Source organism: Felis catus, chromosome E1, assembly GCF_018350175.1.
Source record: "Felis catus isolate Fca126 chromosome E1, F.catus_Fca126_mat1.0, whole genome shotgun sequence".
Lineage (NCBI taxonomy): Eukaryota > Metazoa > Chordata > Mammalia > Carnivora > Felidae > Felis > Felis catus.
In genome coordinates, this window is record NC_058381.1 from 20,451,623 (window position 1) to 20,470,989 (window position 19,367).

The window sequence follows — 19,367 nt, forward strand, 5'->3', positions numbered from 1 at the left end:
TTCTTTGCCACATTGCGAGCACTTTATAAGATCGTTCATTGCCCTGAATGAGTGGTTAAACGTGGAAGCTACAAAGGAAGCCAAACGGCTCTCCACGAATACCTAGGCGAGGGTTCAAAAACTCCTCTCAAGGGCGAGCTAAGGGAGTCGCCGCTAAGAGGCCTCTTTTGGGGTGGGTGGAGACTAGCCTCCGGCTCCAGTTCTTAGGCACCGCCTCTTTCGCCCGCGGGCTGACCGCTAGGCGGTGCTGGGGAGTTTGCCGCCCACCAGCCAAGGCGCCCCAGTGCTCACCCTCACTCCTCATGCCCCGCCCGGCTGAGAGACTCCAACTCCCGTGGTGCTCTGGGAACGGGAGGGAGGGAGGGGCTATGAGAGAAGAGGGACGCGAGGGCGGGCTTTCCGGGAGTGTGTTTCCGGCGTCGGCGGCCGCGGCCGGGGACGGTGTGAAAGCGGTAAGATGGCGGCGGCGGCGGTGGTGGAGTTCCAGAGAGCCCAGTCTCTACTCAGCACCGACCGGGAGGCCTCCATCGACATTCTCCACTCCATCGGTAAAGGTCGCCGCGCCCCCTCCCTGACCCTGCCGGCTCAGCTCGGCCTGTGCGGGTCGGCGGCGGCGGAGCGGGGCCGGGCTATCCGGCTCTGGTGCTGCTGACTCACTGTGTGTGAGGGGGGCCGGGCCGGGGGCACAGGCCGCTCGCAGCTCCCTGGAGCCCCCTGGGTCCCACCCGGGTGGGAAGCCCCGAGGCAGCCCCGGCGTTCCCTCGCCGGCTGCTGACTCACGGTGGGCTCAGCGTGGAGTGGGAGGGTGGGCCGAGCCGGGGCCCCCACCACTCCCCAGCCTTGCCCCGGCTCTGGCCCATGCGGGCTGGCCCGGGACCGGGAGCAGTGCCGGCCGGCGGGCTTGTCGCGAGCAGGACTAAGAGCCTCGAGTTGAAGGGCCTTGGCGAAACCCGCTGTAGACAGGGTTTCCCGCCGTTGTTATCAGCACAGCCTGCTCCGGGTGGCAGCGCGAGCGCTCGCTTTGCTCTTGGAGTTTTCTTCCTCGGGACGCTGGGAGCTGCTACCTCTCCCCAGCCTCCCATCGGAAGGCTCCACTAAAGGGAGACCTCTCTCTGAATGTGGAAAATATCGAGGGGACACACACTGACAATTGGCATTTGGTTTGAAGAGGTGCCCGAGACGTTCCTTTGCCCCCGTGTAGGGTGTAAGAGCGAGATGGGACCGTCCGACTCGAGGAGGTGACTAATCGTCCTGGTCTCCCTTGTAGAAGGTGGGAAGTGAGTTCGGGGAGTTAGTTGTCAGCCGCGGAGTTCGGGGAACCGGCCGGCTGCACACGGCCGGAAGAAATTAAAGACACTTTTCGGTACATTGTAGTATGATTGCCTTAGCTTTGCGCCCAACAGGAAAACTGAAATGGGAGCTCCAGCCAGTCCCTTACGACGGGTTTCTATCGGGATTCAGGTGTGAACAGAAATTTGTGAGGACAGAAGGCTTTTAATGTTCAGTCGTAAAGGGTTCGGTTAGGGCATGGGCTTGCTCTTCACTGCACATGTAGTAATGTGATCTTTTTAATGTAGCTTGAGAAGATCCGAATTGGATCAACAAGTAGTGTAAGAATGCACGTGTATGTGGGACCTCCAGGATGTTGGCTTTCGTGTTGACTTCCTAGTCTGTTGTATTTTGATATTCCTGACTTGCAGGGGAGAAAAGACAATGACAGGATCTTGATGTCTTTGTCTTTGGGGTTTTTGGAGGCCCGGAGAGGAGATGGGGGTTAAGATGCATCTGTGGATGGATCGTATTGGTAAATGAAAGGTTTTCGTTTTGAAGTTCTGATCTTGAATTAAGTTATTATAGTTACAGAACTGAGTTATCTGAGTCACACATGTATTTTTCTTCTGTGAGTACACACTAATGTGAGAAGTATGGATTTTATTTTTGTATGTGTGCTTAGTGCCTAATATTTTGTCTTTTATAATGTGAAACTATTAGTAAAAATTGTAGTTGGAACATTTTGTGATTTCCACTCTACCAGGAGAGAGTTGCCTGAAAGCCTCCCTGTTAGAGCAAGCTTGAGTCATGATGGTTACAGCCGTACTTTTTCCAGACTCCATCATGGAGTATCAAAATCTTGGTTTTTGTCAAGTCATGATGCTTTGTAAGAGAAGTGATAACTAGTGATGACCGCTAAAATTATCACCACAAACTCGGAGAGGTTATTCAGTGTGTGAGTGGTAGAGTAGTTATTAACAGCTGAAAGTGGGACAGATAGAACAAAGTTATTTTAACAGGTCCTGCATCCATTACAAAGCACCAGTCCTTCCTAAGGATCACACTGGAGCTTTGATTGGGTTGTTCTTCCTGAACGGCTTCCTAGAACTGCTTATCCCTAGCACACCCATCAGTGAGGCTTTACACAGGTTTAAAGTTTATTGAAAGACTTTTGGCTTTTTACTCATCAGTAACTTGGTCGTTTGATTTTAGTTTGTGGCAGGTAAACGTATACGTATGTTTAATATTTTCAGTAACATAGTGCCCAGCATGGGGCTTACCACCAGAAATAAGAAGAACTTGTTTGAATTTTGCTTTAACCAAGTGACTGCAATAGAAATTTCAGTGTAGGTGGGTAAGGGAAATTCTAATTGATAGAATGAAAAGGCACATTTAAAGTCAGAGAGAAATCTGTTTTTATGATTTACATGGGACGTATCCCACATGTTGATTTCACTTTTAGAGTTTGTGCGTTTGTTTGTTTTTAGCTATCTAGAACTTGTCTTTTGGTGACAGTGTTTGTAATTGGTCTTGTGAGGGTGAAATTTCCCTCAGTCTTCATTTTTTTGTCAGAATTTTAAGAAGGTTTGCATTTTCCTCTCCTAGTGAAGCGTGACATTCAGGAGAATGATGAGGAGGCAGTGCAGGTCAAAGAGCAGAGTATCCTGGAACTCGGGTCTCTCTTGGCGAAGACTGGACAAGCTGCAGGTAAGTGCTGCAAATGGCTTGCTTTCTCTTTTACCTGAAATGTTGGGTGAGGTTTTTCAAGTTTCTGTAAAGGATCCTAGGAATGCATCCACACAGCTTATTGGTAGTCATTTTATTGTCAACTTGTTGAGCTTCGGTTCTTTAGGAGGAAGCTGGGTGAACTTTAAACTCTGTTCTTCCGTGGAACGGTTTTGTTCTGCGGGTGGGGGAAGCTCCTGGCCCTGCTGGGATATGGTGGTCTCTGATTTGCTTCTGGCTGGAATTTTCACTGTGTTCCCTTACATAAGGGCAGCAGCACGGGTAGCAGCAGTCTTCAGTGACTTCAGCTCTGTTATACTTAAGATGGATAGCGACTTGGGCCCTTGTCTTGAAAATGACTAGGGACTTTGCATCCAAGTGAGTCGGAGAGAGAGAGAGAGAGGGAGAGCGAGAGGGAGGGAGAGCGAGCGAGAGAGGTATGAGTTTCTTTGGGGGGGGGGAGAGTGAGAGAGAGAGTGAGTCCTTTTTTCCTGATACAGAGTAGGTAAGACAACAAATGGAAAGAGCCTTCCCGAGATTTCTCCACTGTTACCTGGGACTCTGTGCATGTCATTGCCCAAACATTCTAGTTGTAATTGAACCACTGACTTTGTAGGCTTCAGATGCTGTTCTGATGATGGGTGTGTGTGACCTTGGAATAAGAGACCAGGAAGGGTCTTTGACCAGTAAAGTGGTAATAGGGTTGAGAGAGAAGGCTGCTTAAGCTTAAAACGGGTGATTTTTTGTCAACTTTAAAGTGAATTTAGATCTTATTTAATTAAGTGGATTAAGCTCTGGTAAGTGACCTCCTGGATTACTTTCCCCGAAATAATATTCCCCAGAAGGTGTGAATTAGCAAAACTTCTTGAACTTGAGAACTAAGATTTTTCGCAGTTAAGGATAACTAACTTATTATTAAGCTTAGGCAATAGAAAGTTGAGTAAAGATGTATGCAATTGGGAGGATGTGTTTATATGGGTTTTGTATCTTACTTAAAATATCATTAAAAATATTTATGATAAAAACAGTTTTTAAATGCTTACTATCAACTAGTTGCATTTTTAAGCACAAAAATGATTTAGTTTATTGCATCCTCAAAACAACTTGATAATGTAGATACAATTGTCCATTTTACACCTAAGGAAACTGAACACAGAAAAGTTAAATAACTTACCCAGTCACTTATTTAGTATGTGGGAGAGCCAGGATCTGAATCAATTAGTCCCACTTCAGAGCTCATAGTCTTATGGTATAATGGTTATTGCTTTCTGTAGTTAATCATTTATGGATTATCAATGGTTGGTACTGGTTTTTTTCCCTCCATTTAGAAAATTTATTTATTTACTTATTCATTTACTTATTTTTGAGGTTTATTTTTTTTTTTTTAGTAATCTCTACATCCAACATGGGACTTGAACTCATGACCCCAAGATCAAGAGTTGCATGCTCTTCTGACTGAGCCAGCCAGGTGCCCCTGTGTTTGGTTTTTTTTTTTGTTGTTGTTGTTGTTTTTTAGACTGATTTCCCTCCTATTTAACATGTTTATGGATTTCTTTGGACTGTCAGTTAATGTGAGCTTGGTGTTGCATAATAGTTTTGATAATTAGTCCATACACAATATAATTAATAAGGTAATTTTCTTGAAAGAGGTAGAAAGTCAGATAAAGTGATTTAAGGTTTTTCGGTTGTTGAAATATCCAAATGTTTGTTTTCCTCCAGTAGCACGGATAATTACAAGTAGCATGTAGTATAGTCAACACTTCAAAAGTTTATCCCAAAATATTAACTATTCTGTTTGAATTTTATTTATTTATTTCTGCTTGAATTTGTTTATAATTTTATTTATTTATTCATTTTATCTTCTTATTCCTTGCCCTTCTCCTTTTGGTGACTCAGTACCTGAGAACTTTAGAAGTTCTTTCCTTTGATTTTTGGTTCCCTGAGAAGAGATGTCTATTCCCAACCTACAGTTTTGTTTTATTATGCATTTAATATACAGCTAGCACTGTGCTAAGTACTCCATTAAAAAAATGTAAGATAAGGTCCCTGACCTACAGCAGTCATTTGGGAATTAGTGAATAAGGCAAGGTTGGATGCATGATAGTAGTTGAAAGTGGTGCTGAGCACCATCAGACATGATGGCCGGGGTCAGGATCTGCAGATATCATAGCCTGAGATTCTAAAAGGATTATGTTGAATTCTGTGAGGTTCTAAAAAGGAAATTCTGGTCATATAAATATAAATAAATAGGAGGAAAAAGTCAGTAGATTCTGTGGGAATAAAAAAAAATTGGTGAGTCTTTGGCAACGAAGAGGTCGTTTGTTTTCTGGTTAGGGTAAGAAGAGTAACACTCAGCGTTTAGAGCAACTACTGTAATGCTAGCAGGTGCTAGAGGGAAGGCAGGCTGCTTAGTTCATGTTTCACTTCAGCCTTTTCCAGGAAGGAAAATGATTTTCAAAAAGAGAAAGAACATATCAGAAAGAGAATTAAAGCCAAGTTAGGTGCGAGAAGAGAGAGCAGATAGTCTCTTTAAATAAGTTCAAGTCTCTAGGCTCTGACAATTTTTGTCTTTTAATATCAAAAGCGTAGTTCTAGCAGATATATTTATAGAGCCACTATTATTATTCTGAGAAAAGTCATGGAGGATGAAGAAGTATTAAGAAAACTGAGGATGGGCAAATATTTCTCTTTGCGTGAAGATAATGAGAAGAATAATTTCTAGACACTTTAAACTGGTAATCATTAATATCTGGGATAGATTATTTGATAAGTAGGTTTTAATCACTTAAGACAGTGGGTTTATTAAGAAAGGATTATTCCAAACTCACCTCCATTCTCTTCTCTGGTTAGCCTTATCAGACCAGTAGATTTGCAGAGCTCCATAGGCAGGGGCTCGCCAGCTGTTTTTGTAAATAAAGTTTTGTTGGAACACAGCTACACCCACTTGTTTACATATTGTCTGATGGCTTTTGCACTACAGTGGCTGAATCGAGTACCCGCCAGTGAGACCACATAGCCCAAAAAGCTGAAAATATTTACTATCTGGCCCTTCACAGAAAAAGTTTGCCCATTTCTGGGTTAGAGGAATGATACAGATTACATGTAAGCAAGATATTTGAACATTTTCCATAATATTAATGATAGGTAAAGGGTATGAAAATCATTTGTCAACCTCAAGGGAAGTCTCTAGCATCATGTCCTGGGGAATCTGTCCTTATTTTTCTGGTCAGCATCTGGCATTATGGCTAAAGCCATTTCAGAAGGCCTGCTTGTTTTTGTAGATGACTCAGTACAGTAGAGGACAGGATTAAGATTCAGAGTTACTGCCAAAGCCAGCAAGATTAAATTCAGTGTGGTAAGTATAAAGATACATACTTAAAAGTATTTATCAAAACAGGGAGATGGGGAATTACCTGTCTATGCAAAAAAGACCTTAATGGACTCGGTCTAAACAAAAAATGCTATTAGGAAAAAGGAAGTAGGCTACCTTGTGTTACATGTGGTGGCGAGATCAAGAGAATTAGGCCATGGCTTTACTGGTCAGATCCTACCTGGAGAGTTGTTTTCAGTTCTGGGTTACCACAAATGGTATGTTTGCAAACTAGAGTTTATTCAGTGACAAGGAATCTAGAAACCAGGACATTGGGGGAAGAGTTGAAATAGCTAAAGATGGTTAGCTTGGAGAAAGGGAAAGTTAGAGAGATATAAATGGTAGTTATCTTCAGAGATTTGAAGCCATGTGGAAAGAGGGTACAGACTTGTGTTTTAAATAAAGGAACAATTTAGTTTCACCAACATCCGAATAGTCTACTTTCTGAACAATTTCTGTCATTAGAGATTATTCAGAATTGTTCTGTCATAGTAGGAAATACTGTGGGAGAAGGGACATCGTACTAGACTACTTTTATTTATTTATTAAAAAATTTTTTAAGTTTATTTATTTATTTTGAGAGAGAGTGAGTCGGGGAAGGGCAGAGAGAGGGAGAGAGAGAATCCCAAGCAGGCTTCGAGCTCTGAGCACAGAGCCTGATGCGGGGCTTGAGCCCACGAACTGTGAGATCATGACCTGAGCCGAAACCAAGAGTCGGATGCCCAACCGACTGAGCCACCCAGGTGCTCCTGTACTAGACTACTTTTAAAAAGCTATGATTGTGAGGGCGCCTGGGTGACTCAGTCAGTTAAGCGTCTGACTTCAACTCAGGTCATGATCTCACAGTTCGTGGGTTCGAGCCCCGCATCAGGCTCTGTGCTGACGGCTCAGGCTGGAGCCTGCTTCAGATTCTGTGTCTCCTTCTCTCTCTGCCCCTCTCCTGCTTGCACTCGGACTCTGTCTCTCAAAAATAAATACTAAAGAAGTTTTTTTTGTAAAGCTATGAGCATATAATTAAGATTTGTATAAATGTAAAAAGAATTTGAGAGGGAGAAATCAGTGTGGTCTGGAGTTGTCATGGAAGACTCAGCAGGACTTTAGCTGGACCTAAAAGGATATGTAAGGTTTACATAGGTCAAGAAGGTGGGGGAGAAATTCTACATGGGAATGCAGCAGGAGTGAGACATGAGAGCAGAAGCATGTATAGTCTATGCAGGGATGAATGGAGTGGCAGAATGGGAAAAACCTTAGTGGAATCAAAGGTCAGTACTGGAGAGTGAAGAGAAAGATGAACTTTTCTATGTATAAAGTTCCTTTTGTACCTGACGCAGCCCCATGCATCCTGTTACTGTTCAGGCAGATGAGGATTTCAGGACCCTGAATTAGCATTCTCGGGAGGGTGAGGTTTGCTTGCCCTGAATTAGAATCCTCAGGAGGGTGAGTCCACAATTGAAGAATATTAAAGAGGCGGTGGCACTAAAGTAATTTTAACCTACATTCCAAATACTTTCTTAGTTATTGAGTTGAAATATTCTACAGTTTTTACTCTTGTTTCTAAAGATGTTCCCTTAAAATTACTGTTCCACCTTCTTTTCCTGTATAAGAGGAGAAAGACTTCTGTGGTGGACACCTGTTTTGGTCATAGTTTGGTCAAAGATGCTCCCTTAAAATTACTGTTCCACCTTCTTTTCCTATAAGGAGAAAAACTTCTGTGGTGGACACCTGTTTTGGTCATAGTTTAAGACTTAAGCTTTGCAGATTAATGAGGAATTTTAAATATATCTTTAATGGATAGTATATCTTTAAGGGGAATACATCCTAACTTTTCTGTGAAAAGTTTATTCAGAAGAGTGCCAGGGAAGGGATATTGCTAAAAGTCTAACCTGGGGGAGAACTTTGAAAAGGGAGGAGGAGGAAACCTGGAATTGAAAATCTTCATCTGTTTAAGGGGGAGAGCTGCCACGGTGGACTTGGAAATTCAACAACAACAAAACAACCCTCCTGTAACCTGATCAGATTTGTTGGCTATGAGGGAGTGATTTTCGCCTCAGGTGTCAGAAGCACAGCATATTTCACGTTCTAGAAAACTGTGTTCTGAGACTGAGGGCTTTGCTTTTTATCTCTCATTAAGATGGGTAAATGAGGCCTAGAGACGTGAGTTTTTCCCAGGACCCTCATAGTAATCCAGGAGCTGAGTACGGAATGGAATACGTATTTGGTATATGTTGTTGACTCATTTTTGCTACTCTGTTACCTGCTAAGAATGCTTTATGTTCCTACTATGCTTCATTTAGATGGATTTTATGAGCTTGGATCATTATTTTAATGGGTATTTTGTCTCTAATATTGATGTTTACTTTTTCTTTTCTGAATTACCTTCCACGCAGAGCTTGGAGGACTCCTGAAGTATGTGCGACCCTTCTTGAATTCCATCAGCAAGGCTAAGGCAGCTCGTCTGGTCCGATCTCTTCTTGATCTGTTTCTTGATATGGAAGCAGCTACAGGGCAGGAGGTAAGCTACTTTAATGGCAGAAGGTAGACCGTACGGAAAGAAATCTGTTTCAGTGAAAGAAATGCCTGCCTGCACTGTGGTGCTAATGTGGAAGGGACAGCTGGGAGGACAGCTCAGGACTTATCATGTCAGTTTCTCTTTGTTACAGGGCATTTGATACTTTGGGTCTGTTCCATGCTTTGCTTTGTAAGTGGAGATTGTCAGTGGTCCCTGGAATCCTCATTACATCAGGGTTACAAACTGATTCTTGTCTTTGAGGTATTGTATTGCCACACCTTTGTAATGTTTTCTGTGTCTGTGGTACCTTTCATTCTGTGTCACAGAGCTCCTTGTGAGCACTAAGTCTTGTGGCATCCCTTCCTGGCGTGTTTTGTACCGCATATATGCCTTTATTGAGGGGTGAGCATCCATGTGTTTGTGTCTTGTGTGTGCGGAAGTGACTCTGGTGTACCTGTACCTGTACGTGTTGTCTGCAAGTTCAGACCAGACCTGTATTGAAGAGTGCGTCTTTGGAATCAGTGCCTGTTTGGAATCAGTGAGCCTCTTCTGAACTTTTAAAGATAGCTGTATTTCTGCACTTCAGGAGGAGACACCACCAAAGTTAAAACTTACTCTGTAAAAAGCAGCAGATTCAAACAGGGTATATTCTGGTTGCTTAAATCTGTTTGTAGGAAGAATATAGTTGTTGTCTTTCCTATAGACACATTGCTTAGTAGTCACCGAGTGCCTGCTGTGTGCCACGCACTGTTTCAGTACTGGGGATACATTTGTAAAAACACAGTCACTGCTCTCATGAGGCTTATATTTTAATGAGGAAGGCAGACAATAAATATATAAAATGTCAGATATGTAAGGACAGGGGTAGGAATTGCTGGTTGGTTATATGTCTAATTGTTTGCTGTAATCTCTGTGGCTATACAAGTAAAAGGTATGAAAGGGCACAGTAAGCATTGAGTAAATAATGAATTTCAGAAATCTAGGACATATGGATCCCACTTTGAAATCAGGTCTTTTGTAAAATCTGCTCTCTAGTCTTAACGATTCTTTGAAACCTAGTTTAAATACCATACACCAAATTTATTTGTAGAAAATCCATTTGTAGAGAAGTCTTCAAATTTGTGGCAGAACTATGTGTCATGATGGTAGGTCAAAAATATTTATTTAGGGGCGCCTGGGTGGCGCAGTCGGTTAAGCGTCCGACTTCAGCCAGGTCACGATCTCGCGGTCCGTGAGTTCAAGCCCCGCGTCGGGCTCTGGGCTGATGGCTCGGAGCCTGGAGCCTGTTTTGGATTCCGTGTCTCCCTCTCTCTCTGCCCCTCCCCCGTTCATGCTCTGTCTCTCTCTGTCCCAAAACTAAAATAAAAAACGTTGGGAAAAAAAAAATTAAAAAAAAAAAAAAATTATTTATTTATTTATTCCAAATGTTTACTTATTTTTGAGTGAGAGAGTGTGTGTATGTGTGAGCTGTGAGGGGCACAGAGAGAGGGGGACAGAGGATCCCAAGCAGGCTCCGTGCTGACAGCAGAGAGCCCAACATGGGGCTTGAACCCACAAACTGTGAGATCATGACCTGAGCTGAAGTCAGATGCCCAACCAATTGAGCCACCCAGACACTCCAAAAATAGATAATATTTAGATGGCTGCCTTTTGAACCAAAGCATTAGAACTATTTTTATGAATGACTTAAAAAAAAAAAGTGATTTTAAAGGAAGGGGTGTTACTCTAATCTAACTCAACTTTCAAAAAAATTTATCATACTTTGTTCTCATGAAAAAGTGACACCATCTTTTGTTTGAAATAGGGTGCCTTATAATGGGCTGACCAAGAAACATTAGTGTGAAACAGATTGATGTGTGTTACTTGGAACTTTTTTTTTTTTTAATTTTTTTTAATGTTTGTTTATTTTTGAGACAGAGACAGAGCATGAATGGGGGAGGGTCAGAGAGAGAGGGAGACACAGAATCTGAAGCAGGCTCCAGGCTCTGAGCTGTCAGCACAGAGCCCGACGCGGGGCTCGAACTCACGGACCGCGAGATCATGACCTGAGCCGAAGTCAGACGCTTAACCGACTGAGCCACCCAGGCGCCCCTACTTGGAACTGTTTAGGCAGGAAAAATTAATTATCAGAGCTGCTCCTTTGTACACCGACGTCTCTGGAATTTGTCCCTTCACAGAGCGTAGAGTTAACTCCATGGATAGAGCTGCATTTGTTTAATCTTCAGTCTTCCTACTCCTTTGTGGAAGTCTATTAAATCATAATTTAGCACTGTCCTGTAATTGGCTAGTGGGATTTACTGGCCTTATCATGTGGCCCCATGTCTGGTTAGGCCCTCCTGTCTAACATATCCTTGTCTCTGCTTTACTTTTCTTCATATTTATTTTACTTTTAACATCTGTTTACTCCTTAGAATATAAGTTCCGTAAGGGTAGCTGCTTTGTCCTGTCCATTGCTGTACCCTCGGTACTTAGAGTAGTTTGGCGCAGAGGAGCTACAGAACTAGTATTTGCTGGAGGAGTGTGTGTATTATGCCTTCCCTGTGGTAGATGCTTAGGAGATACTTTGTTGAATTAAGACATAAATTTATTGAATTGAGATAAAAGTGTGTTGTTACTACATTTCTCTAGGGGACTCAAGGTCTCTGGCTTGGGGAAATTGGAGCTAGTGTTCATCTTGGAAAAATCTAGGTTCTTTTAATATTTGATTGAGTGATGGGAAAGGATGGGGAAGCAAGTTATAGGTCCCTGTCACAGTAATATTGCAGCCTGAGGCAAAAGTTGTCTCAGAACATTGTTAAGAGGGCTAGGAGTTTTATGCTGGGGAGTTTGGTACCCAAGAGGTTGGAGGAGGGAATTTTTCCTTGCCTTTTTCTGATTGGGGATTGAGCAGAAGTCAGATAGATCTACAGAACAGTTTTCAGCTTGTCATATTCCAAAAGGTGAGGATTGGGTCAATGACAGCACTAAGGGTTGGAGCCCAGAAAGTGAGGATGTATGTGTGACGTAAGGGGGTGGGGTAAGAGAGTGAGGGGATGGTTGGCAAGGGGAGAGGAGTGGATAATTGGGGTGAGGAAGGGACTGAACCTGACTCTTGCCAGAGTGAACTGAAATTTCATTTTTTTTTTTTTAAACATTTATTTATTTTTGAGACAGAGAGAGACAGAGCATGAACGGGGGAGGGTCAGAGAGAGGGAGACACAGAATCTGAAACAGGCTCCAGGCTCTGAGCTGTCAGCACAGAGCCCGACGCGGGGCTCGAACTCACGGACCGCGAGATCATGACCTGAGGTGAAGTTGGCCACTTAACCGACTGAGCCACCCAGGTGCCCCTGAAATTTCATTTTTTAAAAAGATTCATTTTTTAATTTTATTTTAAAATTTATTTATTTATTTTGAGACAAAGAAAGAGTGCGTGTGTGCACACTTGAGCAGGGGAGGGGCAGAGAGAGGGGAGAGAGAGAGTATCCCAAGCAGGCTCTGCACTGTCAGCACAGAGCTTGATGTAGGTGCTCGAACTCATGAACTGTGAGATCATGACCTGAGCTGAAATCAAGAGTCAGATGCTTAACCGACTGAGCCACCCAGGCACCCCTGTAAACTGAAATTTCAAAATTAACTTTACCTTTCAGGGATCTCTAGGTAATTGACTATGGAAAGCCATTTTTTGGTATAGTCTATCCAACTGAAACCACAGTAGTACATTTTAAGAAACCTTATATTGAATCCTGTTATTGAAACAGTTATTTCAGTGGAAAGGAGTTCATGCTAGAGGACTTCAGACTTGGAATAGTAGTAATTTTTCTCCCATAAGGATTTAGTTAGTAAAGTCATTTTAAAAATACTTAAATGTCTGAATGGGAGCCCGGGGAGTCAGAGCCTGATTCTTGATTTCAGCTCAGGTCATGATCTCACATTTTTGTGAGTTCAAGCCCCACGTTGGGCTCTGCGCACTGACCTTGAGTGGAGACTGCTTAGGATTCTCCCTTTCTCCCTTTCTCCCTTTCTCCATTTCTCCCTTTCTCTGTGCCCCTCACCCCCCCATCTCTCAAAATAAATAAATAAACTTAAAAAAAAAAAAAAGAAAACTTAAATGTCTAATTTCGACCACATCAAGGTTTAGTACTCAAATAAGGGCTTCCTCTAGAAGCATGGGCTTTTCATACATTCTTATCCCCTTTATCAGTCATTGTCAGCATTAACAAGGCACAAAGCCTCAAACAAAATAGTTGTGTAGCAAGGCCAATGGCCTTTAAAATTTTTACTTAATTTGAGGTGCTGGTGTCACCAATTACAGTCCTAGATAGTGCAGAATATGCACACCTGTAATGGGTAACAGATCTCAGTTCAGTTTGTAAAAAAGTCCCTGCTTTAGGAGAAATACCAGTACTGACCTGAACGAGAGCACTGGAGATAGGGTCAAGTTCTGATCCCAGTAGCTGTTACGTGACCTTGAGCGAGTCACTTGACATCTGGACTGTCAGGGAAATGGGGACAGGTGAGATGCTGGAGTAGAATTCAGTGTTTCTTAACTAGAGGTCTACATCCAAGTGGCCAGGTTCTGTTCGAGACTACTGAATCAGGAGCCTCGGCGTCCATTTTTGTATTCTCTGAAAAAGCTCCCTGTGTAAAACTGGCATGGTAAGCATTTCTTAGCCCTCCCAAGACTTACAGGACTAAGGTCTCTTGTATTTTCATTGTTAAACACATTCAGCAATGTATTTTCAGTTCCATTCACATTATGAACTGATCTGACTTTGAGGTTGGCTTTTCAGAACATAATGCAGAACACTGAAATTGTGGTTGGCTTGCTTTTATTTTAGTTTTTGTAGAATTTTTATTAGGTCTGTTGAATTTAGTGCTGGAGATTAAGTAGCCACCAGGGGGCCTCAGTGAATTGTAAAGGTTCCAGTGACTCTTATGGTGGTGAGTCTGCTAAATACCATGTAATGTCATCTGTTTCTTCACTGAGCTTGGAATTTAGGATCTAAAGGCAGATGATCTGTCAATCTGGATTATGTTCCTTTCCTTTTCCTTCCTTACACACCTCTTAAGAGAACTTTGGATTTAAAGACCTGTTGTATTAGCAATTAGTTCTCTAGAAAGTTCAGTTTCTTTTTATCTTATGCTTTCATTAGGAATCTTAATAACAAAACTTGCCTCAACGGAAGTGATATAAGGTCTTAATATGTATATAAGTGATATAAGTAGTTAATATGTACTTTCTCAAAGCTAAGATGTCACAGATGCCTGATGGCATGTAGACCATCTAGCGACAACACTCCTTTAAATCAGTTACTTTGCATGTTATATCACTGTTTGGGTGGCAGATAGAACTGGGGGTTCAAAGCACCTTTATTTATTTTTGTTCATTTTTTTAAAAGCAGGCTCTGTACCCATTATGAGACTCAAACTCACGTCCCTGAGATCTGGAGTCACATGTTCTGCTGACTGAGCCAGCCATGTGCTCCCAAAGCATACCATTAAATAAAGCTTTAAAGTCCTTTTAAGTGCTAGGCTAATTCTAGTTTTTTTTTTTTTTTTTTTTTACTCCGTTTAGTATGTGCTAAGTGTATTGTATTGTGATGATGAATTGGTTGGTTGCACTTCTTAGTATTGGAAAGGGCCTTTAGAGTCATATAAGCAAGTGTTAGGAACAAGGCATTTGTGCTTAGTCTGAGAATTTCTCCCCTTTATTACCAGTGGGTTTGTATTAACACATTACTGTTACTATTTGCAGAAGTTTCTGCTTTAAAGATTTCTCATCCATTGTAGAAATCTATATTCCAGGGCTATATATGTTGGAAGTTCTGGGTTCCTTTTGGGAAGGTAGGAGAGGAATCTTAAAAAGGAAGCTCTTTTCCAAAAGAACACAATCTAAGCACAAAAATACTTTGTGTGTAAAAAACCAAGTTGATTCTCCATTATGATATAACCATTACACTTTGGGATACTGTGGATCAAGGCATGTCCCCTGTGACATTAAACAGAGCAACATGGGTAATATATAAGGAGGGAATTAAAGTTGTTCTCCAAAGCAAGGTCTGTGGGAAGAATGTGAGGACATAATGTTGCACGTACTGTCTCTTCATTGCAGGTCGAGTTGTGTTTAGAGTGCATCGAATGGGCCAAATCAGAGAAAAGAACTTTCTTACGCCAAGCTTTGGAGGTATGTGCCTACACTAGTACTGATTTCAGGTCTTTGGGCATTAGACTGTGAATGTAATTAACACCATTCTGATCAAAAGTATTTTCAGTAATTTTGTATTATCCAGGCAGCCAAAGGTTATTGATAGTAATCCCACTCAGGAGAATACTCTGGTGGCAGTTTTGAGATAGACCTGCTGTTTGGCCCAGAAGAGTAAGCAGTAGCACAGTAAAGTTAACAATCACTGGCCATGGTAGGAGATAATGGGCTGGATTTGGTGCTCTCTCCAGGACTTGTGTATTCAACAGTAACAGTTCTGTGACTGTCAATCTTTGATTTCTTTCTTTGGCCTTTTTCTTTCTTTCTGTCAGTCAATGCCTTTTCTCTTTCCTAGGCAAGACTGGTGTCTTTGTACTTTGATACCAAGAGGTACCAGGAAGCATTGCATTTGGGTAAGTAAGCTGGTAGAAAGTAATAAGGCATCCTAGCTGGCTAAATAAATGTATTCTGAACCTGGCCACTCTTACTAGTTGCATACTAACAACTTATGTTCTGTTTACTTCTAAGAAGGATTTAAAGTGGCTTACATTTACTGAACCTGTCATGGAAAAATGCCATTTGGAAGTTGTGAATAACTACCCAGAGTTAGTCTGTCAGATTTAGAAACCAAAAGGATCAAACTGCAAGTGTTTGACTATTACATTTACTATACTTGTTTATAATTATATTTAAAATCTCTTTTAAAGCCCAAGAAGTTAACTGGTGCAAATGTATATGGCAGCTAGAGTGGTCCGACTAAAGGCTTTCCCTGTGTGGCCTTTAAACACCCTGGAGTCTTTGCCTGCTGCTTTTTTTTTTTCTTTCTTTCTTTTTTTTCTTTTTTCTTTTTTTTAAATTAGTGGGTAGATCTGGACTATTTTCCCCAGATGAAAGATTATGGTTCTCTATTAAAGTTGAAAAAATTGCCAGTATTAAGTTTTTATCCAGCAAAATGGGGTTTCATATGATTCAAATAGTAGCATTAAAAAAACAACAGTTTTATTGAGATGTAATTCATAGACCATAAAATTCACCCTTTTATTTATTTAATAAAGTTTATTTTGAGAGAGAGCGCACACATGCCTGAGCAGGGGAGGGGCGGGGGGGGGGGGGAGAGAGAGAGAGAGAGCGAGGAAGGGAGAGAGAATATGAATATACTGACATGGGGCTTGATCTCGTGAACTGTGAGGTCGTGACCTGAGTCGAAATCCAGAGTCAGACACTTAACCAACTGAGCCACCCAGGTGTCCCCAAATTCACCCTTTTAAAAGTGTACAATTCATTGTTTTTTTACCACTGAATTTACACGAATACAGTATATTCACAGTTGTCCAATCATTCCACAATCTGATTTCAGAACATTTTCATCACCCCAGAAAGAAACCTTGTACCCATGTACCCATTAGTTATCACTTCCCATTGTTCCCCACCCCCCACCAGGCAAGCATGAATCTACTTTGTGCCCCTATGGATATTCCTATTCTGGACATTTCTTATAAATAGAATCTTGTAGTATATGGTCTTTCACTTGGCATATTTTCAAGGTTCGTCCATGCTGTAGCATATATCAGTACTTTATTCGTTTTTATTGCTGAATATCCATTGTGTGGTTATGCCACGTTTTATTAATTTATTGTCTTTTTTATTTTAGCCATCTTCGTGGGGGGTGCAAGTGGTATCTCATTGTGGTTTTGATTTGCATTTCCCTGATGACTAATGATGTTGAGAATCTTTTCATGTACTTATTGGCCATTTGTATGTCTTTGGAGAAATGTTTATTCAGTCCTTTGCTTGTTTTTTAATTGGGTTGGTTGTCATTTTATTGTTCACTCTAGATACAGGTCCCTTCCCAGATACGTGGTTTGCAAAATTTTTCCCCCTATTTTATGGGTTGCTTTTTTACTTTCTTGAATAGTGTCCTTTGAAGCACATTAAAAAAAATTTGTTTTTAGATGTTTATTTGTATTAGAGAGCCAGACAGTACGTGAGCGGGGGAGGGGCAGAGAAAGACAGAGACAGAATCTGAAGCAGCTCCAGGCTCTTGAGTTGTCAGCAGAGCCCAACGTAGGGCTCAAACTCACCAGCTGTGAGATCATGACCTGAGCCGAAGTTGGACGCTTAACTGACTGAGCCACCTAGGCGCGCCCCTGAAGCACATTTTAATTTAAAGTCCCATTTGTTTTTTCTTTTGTTGCTTACACTTTCGGTATCATACCTAAGAAATCATTGCCTAATCCCAGATCACAAAGATTTACTCCTGTGTTTTATGGGTTTAGCTCTTATGTTCAGGTCTTTGATTTATTTTGAGTTAATTTGTATATATGATGCAAGTCTATTTGGATTTGATTTTCTCATCTGAGATGAGAAGAAGGTGTATTTGGAGAACAGTGGCATATCCAGAACTCTTTCCTTCCCCCTCCAATCTTAGTGCCTGGTGTTTCTTATGTAGTATTATGATTGCTAGACAGGAAGAGAATGAGACCAGGTGGCTGTCTGAACTGAATAACTAGTTTCAGCATGTTCTGGGTGGAGATTCTCACTGTATTCAGATCTTCTGAGTAAGCTTATAGGATTTTTGGCCCTAATGTCGACTTTAGTATGTAGAAAACTTCAAAGAGGTCTGTGTTTCTCTTTTGGAAGAGAAAATAGCACATAAGTAAAAAAAAATTAATTCTTGCAAATAGACTACCTCTCTTGAGTTCAGGCCAGTTTCTTTATCCTGAGTGTTCTTATGAGGGTGGGAGAGTGAGACGTTACAGTATTAAGGTATTAAGATTATGGCTAACAAAGGGGTATATGTTTTTTCCTGCTCCAGGTTCTCAGCTGCTGCGGGAGTTGAAAAAGATGGATGACAAAGCCCTTTTGGTGGAAGTACAGCTTTTAGAAAGCAAAACATACCATGCCCTGAGCAACCTGCCGAAAGCCCGAGCTGCCTTAACCTCTGCTCGAACTACAGCAAATGCTATCTACTGCCCCCCTAAATTGCAGGCCACATTGGATATGCAATCAGGTAACACCCTAGCTACTCATGGCGTGTTTTCTTAAAGTTCATCTTATCTTACAGTGGGGAGGAATGGGGGGCATGGGGATGGAGAATGTAATTGGCTGATTCTACTCAAGCTTCTCAGAGAAACCAATTAGAAGGATACATTCCCTCCTATTAACTTGCTGTTAACTGCCTAAAATATATTAAGAACATGGTTATCTGTGGTGGTCCAGGCGACATGATGGTTATAGCCAAGAGCCTAGAATGGTCTCACAAGTTTAAAAAGCTCCCTTAACTTCCACCTTAGTCACTCATTTAGGGTGGTAGCACTTCTCTTCAGAATTAGACTAACCCAAGTCTCTTGTCACTTGGAGACCTTGGTAAAGCATGTTGGACTTCTCCATAGGGCCTCAGATCAGGGCTAAAGGAATGCCTCCCCTACTACCCCCAATTGCAGTTGACTGTAGTGGATACCTTTCTGATGGAGTGTGTGAATATTGGGGCTAGGAGGCCATGGATTGGCAGGAGAATGCTTTTTCTTGTAGCTAGCAGCTTTTATTCTAGTTTATCATCATTATTGAAAGAGCACTGGAATTGGAGGCAGAAGACTAGTTTAGGGGCGCCTGGGTGGCTCAGTCGGTTAACCATCTGACTCTTGATTTCAGCTCAGGTCATGATCTCACGGTTCGTGAGTTTGAGCCCCTGAGTTGGGCTCTTTGCTGACAGTGTAGGGCCTGCTTGGGATTCTCATTCTCTCTCTCTCTCTCTCTCTCTCTCTCTCTCTCTCTCTCTCTCTCTCTCTCTCTCTCTCTCCCCCTGCACATACTCCCCCCATCCCCCCTCTCAAAATAAATAAGCAGTAAAAAAAAAAAAAAAAAAAAGACTACTAGTTTGAAGTCCTGGTGTTACCTCTGCAATCTTTGTTTATAATTGTATAAGCGAAAGAATACCTGTCCTACTTGCTTATCAGGTATTGTGAATATCACATGATATGTTTTATCATTCAGAGGTTAAGAGCAGAAGCTCTACAAACTACCTTTCCTAGGTTGAAATTGGGGTTCTGTCAGTTTCTAGCTGTGTGGCTTTGGGCAAGTTATTTATCTGTAGCTCATCTGTAAAATGGTGATAATAGTCGTACCTTCTCATAGGATCGTGGTGAGGATTAAATGGGATGATGAACATGAAGCTCTTACCACAGCACCTAGCTTTCACCAGTATTGGCACTCGCTTTGAGCTGCTCCTCTTTCCTTATGCCCTCCTTCATGGGCAAGAGATGAATTTGCATCTGATTTCTCAGAGGAAATGGAGGCCCTGTGTACAT

At 41.9% G+C, this 19,367-nt stretch overlaps 1 protein-coding gene across 1 annotated transcript in view; it reads left to right on the forward strand.

Annotated features, from left to right (window-relative positions):
* Window positions 1–389: 389 nt before the first annotated feature.
* The window catches only part of PSMD11 (proteasome 26S subunit, non-ATPase 11), a 30,087-nt gene continuing 11,109 nt past the window's right edge, over window positions 390–19,367 (forward strand). The window contains exons 1-6 of the mRNA XM_023243436.2: window positions 390–548; window positions 2,878–2,979; window positions 8,755–8,879; window positions 14,971–15,042; window positions 15,416–15,473; window positions 17,876–18,070. Coding sequence (XP_023099204.1) covers window positions 458–548; window positions 2,878–2,979; window positions 8,755–8,879; window positions 14,971–15,042; window positions 15,416–15,473; window positions 17,876–18,070 — 643 coding nt within the window. The 5' untranslated portion in view covers window positions 390–457. The remainder of the gene's footprint in view (window positions 549–2,877; window positions 2,980–8,754; window positions 8,880–14,970; window positions 15,043–15,415; window positions 15,474–17,875; window positions 18,071–19,367) is intronic.